This window comes from Miscanthus floridulus, chromosome 18 (genome assembly GCF_019320115.1).
Source record: "Miscanthus floridulus cultivar M001 chromosome 18, ASM1932011v1, whole genome shotgun sequence".
Lineage (NCBI taxonomy): Eukaryota > Viridiplantae > Streptophyta > Magnoliopsida > Poales > Poaceae > Miscanthus > Miscanthus floridulus.
The window spans coordinates 31,894,623-31,898,670 of record NC_089597.1 but is presented as its reverse complement, the minus strand read 5'-3'; the positions used below and the strand labels follow the sequence as shown (position 1 = coordinate 31,898,670).

The 4,048-nt window shown below is 53.9% G+C and overlaps 1 protein-coding gene across 1 annotated transcript; it reads left to right on the top strand.

The window, feature by feature from the left end:
- Positions 1-282: 282 nt before the first annotated feature.
- On the top strand, positions 283-3,774 carry LOC136523013 (flocculation protein FLO11-like). The gene is made up of 4 exons (XM_066516796.1): positions 283-794; positions 1,395-2,859; positions 3,325-3,408; positions 3,515-3,774. Exons 1-4 carry the CDS (start codon positions 378-380, stop codon positions 3,562-3,564), a joined length of 2,016 nt encoding a protein of 671 aa, XP_066372893.1. The 5' UTR covers positions 283-377; the 3' UTR covers positions 3,565-3,774.
- The last annotated feature ends 274 nt before the right edge of the window (positions 3,775-4,048 follow it).

Below are 4,048 nucleotides of genomic sequence, written 5' to 3'. Positions count from 1 at the left end.
GACAAAACTGGCAACTGACATCCACTTCCACCGTGCTGCTTCGGCCCACCCGCTTGGCACCAACACGAACAGCCCACCAAACGAAACTGCGGATCCACCGCGCGCGCGTGCGCGCCACACGTCAACCAAAATCCAAGAGACCAAGACGCGCTCGTCATGTTCCGCCCGGCCCCTGCCGTGCCGCGCCAACCGTGCCGTGCCCGACTGCCCCCACGACCGCGTCCAACTCCAAGCACAAAGCCCACCACCCCCGTGTCACGTCGTCGCACACGTAGCCGCGCGAGCGCGGAGCGCCCCTAGCTCACCATCATCGACGCCAGCAAAAGCAACCGCGCGCGCACGACGCCATCACGCGATCTCGAAGGCAGCGACTAGCTATGTCGTCGCGAGCTCCAGCAGCGACGACGACCATGCTGCGCGCGAGGGAGACCGCGGGCGCTGCGGGCACGGACCACCTGTGGGCGAAGGCGGCCGAGCTGGAGCGGGACTTCGCCGGGTACAAGCGCCGCCTCGCCGAGAGGAGGGCGCATGCCGTCGCCGAGGTCGCCGGTCGCGCCGGTGGCGGCGAGGAGGGCGTCGGGGATGCGGCCGGGAGGGGGAGAAGGTACGAGGAGTACGTGAGGAGGAGGGACGAGCGGCTGCGCCAGGAGTGGCGCGCGCGCATGGAGCGCAAGGAGGCCGAGGTGCAGGCGCTCTGGGCGCGCCTCGACCGCACCGGCTCGCGAGGCAGCCGGCGTGGCGGCGGTGACCATGACGGCGGCGAGCTCGCGGCAGCCGCCAGTCACGCCAGAGAGGTAAGCTCTCGAAAATGCGTTCAAACGCCTCTTTCTTTGGCTTCCTTCCTTGCAGTTACAGGTCGCATGGAATCATTTTCCAATCATACGGTGCCCTTTTCTTGCATTTCTTGTGGCAATTTTTGTTCCGATGATTCTTCAAATCAAATGGTCTTTTGCCGTTTAGACAAGTTGTAGTCTTTGCTCGAGAATATTTGTTCTGTATACCTTTTGGAAGATGCAACTAACAACTATCACGTTTCTTCCCGCTGCTTAATCCTAGCGCTGTAGGCATACTTTTGTGCCTTTCTTGTGATCCGTTAGTTGTTTAATTAGTTGAACTATCGTACTAACACAGAGCTTTTGGCGAAGAGGCTCAGCTTGTTCCACGCCATCTACGTCTTTTAGTTGATCTATGGCCATCCAGTGAAAACTTAGCAAACAGCTAGCACACAGTAGTTACTTTCATCCGTAATTAATTTGTATCTTATGACCATAAAAATTGTGATCGCGGTATAATCATTCCGCACAGATTCATACGGATTCTAGAAAACTTAGTTTGTTTTTTGAAGTGTCGATCGAGTGCTAAAAAAATTTACTGCCTAAAACAACTCTTTTCAGGACCAAGTTAGGCCGCCGCAGAAGCCCGGGAATTTGGTGGTGAAAGTGAAGCCATCCACCCCTGTCACGCCACGGGGCGGCAACCCGAGTCACCCGCCGGCCGCGAAGCTGGCACGGCCCCGGACCAGTGTGCCATCGTCGCTGGCGGCAGGCAGCCCGAGCCCGAGGCTGTCCACCCCCGACCCCAGGCGGCGTCCGTCGTCGCACCTGCACCGGGGGCAGCCGCAGGCGCAGGCGCAACCACTCGCCACGCCACGGAAGGAGAATAACAGGCTGCCGCCGCCGCCGTCCGCCGCGCTGGCCGCGGCGGCATCACCGGCCACGCCTAGACCGAGGACGTCGACGATGCTGTCACGGAGCAGGAGCATGTTCAAGGACCGCGGCTCCTCCTCCGTCGCCGTCGGCGGTGAGAGTCCCAGGCCGTCACGGTTCCTGCCGCCTCGGTCGACCTACGACGGTGCAAGCAGCAACCTCAAACAACCGACTCCGTCCCCGCGAGCCGACGACGCCATAGCCCTGGTGCGGAGCAGTTCCTGTTCCAGGGAGCAGACGGTTGTCGCTGATCGTAGGAAGGCATCTGCCGTCGCTCCCGAGCCGTTTCTTGTTAAAAGATCAGGCAACGACATCGAGCCCACGTCAGCGCCTCTGGTGGCTTCGAAGGAGAGGGACCTACCTTGTATCAGCGAGATTACTCCAGCCGGTTGTGGAAATGCTGACAACAAAAGCATCCAACAAGAATATGTCGATCAATCTTCAGAAAAGTTCGGGAGTGAAGAGATTACCGGAGACTCTGACACCGAGCCGAGCTACGTGTACATCAAGAAGGACAGTGATGAGCAAACTCCGAGGCCTCCTCAGGCATCGGATGGTGTCGGGACATGTCCAGGGCCTGAGCCACGATCTGACACTGACAATAAGGAGGACAGCGACAATGTCGAGGACACCATGGAATCAACTGGCAGCAATAAGGTCGCCGGAGAAACCCCAGCAGCTGACGCAGAAGAAGAGTTCCGAAGGGAGAGCTCTGAATCTCTGTACTCAAACGTTCAGTCTTCCTTCTCCCCAAGATCTGAGCTCGACACATCGGCCACCGGCTCCCCGCTCCCCAGCGCCACTGAGCAATCGCCGGAGTCCAACACTTCGCCATGGACAGGGAAGAAGAGCACGGAAGTGGAAGATGCCCTGAAGCGACCACCAACTCCGACCACCCCGAGGAGCAGTGTGCAGTCACCGATGGATGCCGTCAACGGGCTCAAGCGGCTGCTGACCTTCGGCAAGAGAAACGGCAAGGCCAGTGACGCGGTGGCAGCTGTTGAGCGCGCCCCGCATTCCGTGGCACCTGCTCCTCCGGCGACAGCGGGTGATGATGGCAGCGTCAGCGGAGAGTGCCCGGCAGGCGGTTCGGCCAAGCTGACAGTGGACTCATCAGATGATCTGGACAACAGTTATGTCATCTCTCCACACGGTAATTCTTCTACCCTGTCTGGTAGGCAAACAGCTTTTGGCCTAAAACAGCTGTGGCTTTTGATCCCTTTAATTGGTTTTTGGCTTTTGCAAAAGCAAAAGCATGTTCAAAACCCCAACCAAAGGGGGCCAAAGAAGCACTGTGCATAACACATTCAGATCTTGTTTGTCTGAACAAGTGATCCTCTGCATTAGGATAGTAACTGAATATTTTCCATGGTTAAACATTGTTACTCCTCAGAGAGTAACTGAATAACTGGACGGCATACTTACCAGTTACCCACCACTGCACATAAACACTAGGTTGCCAATTTTTCTATTCCATTTGGTGATACACTTCTATAAGAAACCAGGAGTGCCTGTATGTGTTCCAAACTAGGAACACAGGGTAGGAGATTCTGATGCTCCCATTTGTCAGATTTTTTCAGGCAACAAATTGAAGCTTATGTATTGTAATGTTGTGCAGTTGGGTCCTTGCAAAGCGTTGGGCCATCTCACCCTGCGAGTTCTGAACTGAAGGAACCAGTTCTGCACGCGAAATCACCAAGAGGTTCCTCCGTCGTGATTTTGGCATGCATCCATCATAAGCACGTGAACAGAGCTAGTTATTTCACTGACACCCTAACTGTGCCCTCTTTTTTTTTTTGGGATCGCAGTGCATCGATCGTTCTTCTCGTTTTCATCGTTCAAGTCTAGAGCAAATTGAAGCTGAACACTAGCTACGCAGCTGCTGTGCATTTCAGATTCAAGGGTTTTTGTTGCTATACATTTCGGATCAAAAACTTCCTGGATCACGTGATACGGCAATCAGTGACGTTTATTCGTTTACAGCTCGGCTGACGACAAAATAATTGGTCCTAAGCCTGGATACTGTGCCAAGTCTAAACTTTGACTCCATGATACTTCAACAAGATACATAAGTACCCCTTTCATGAACAAGAAATGTCATTTTGAACATTTGGTTTTGCTGAACTTTTGGAAATTGACTACCAATTACTTCAAAATATTATATTAAACCCATAAAGTTGTGTGTATAGATTTTCTTATAACCTAGTTTTATAATATAGCGTTAATTACAAGGGAGGTCCATTAACTTACGAGAGGGTTTTAATTAGATTCATGATGAACTTCGAAAGTGGATTTTTGGATCATAAACTTTCTGATTTACGTCACTTAGGTTGATAGCTCTC

Coding starts and splice junctions, on each gene's coding strand:
- LOC136523013 (XM_066516796.1), top strand. CDS start 378: ATGTCGTCGCGAGCTCCAGCAGCGACGACGACCATGCTGCGCGCGAGG. Junction 795..1,394: donor CCGCCAGTCACGCCAGAGAG/GTAAGCTCTCGA, acceptor AACTCTTTTCAG/GACCAAGTTAGGCCGCCGCA. Junction 3,409..3,514: donor GCACGCGAAATCACCAAGAG/GTTCCTCCGTCG, acceptor TTGGGATCGCAG/TGCATCGATCGTTCTTCTCG.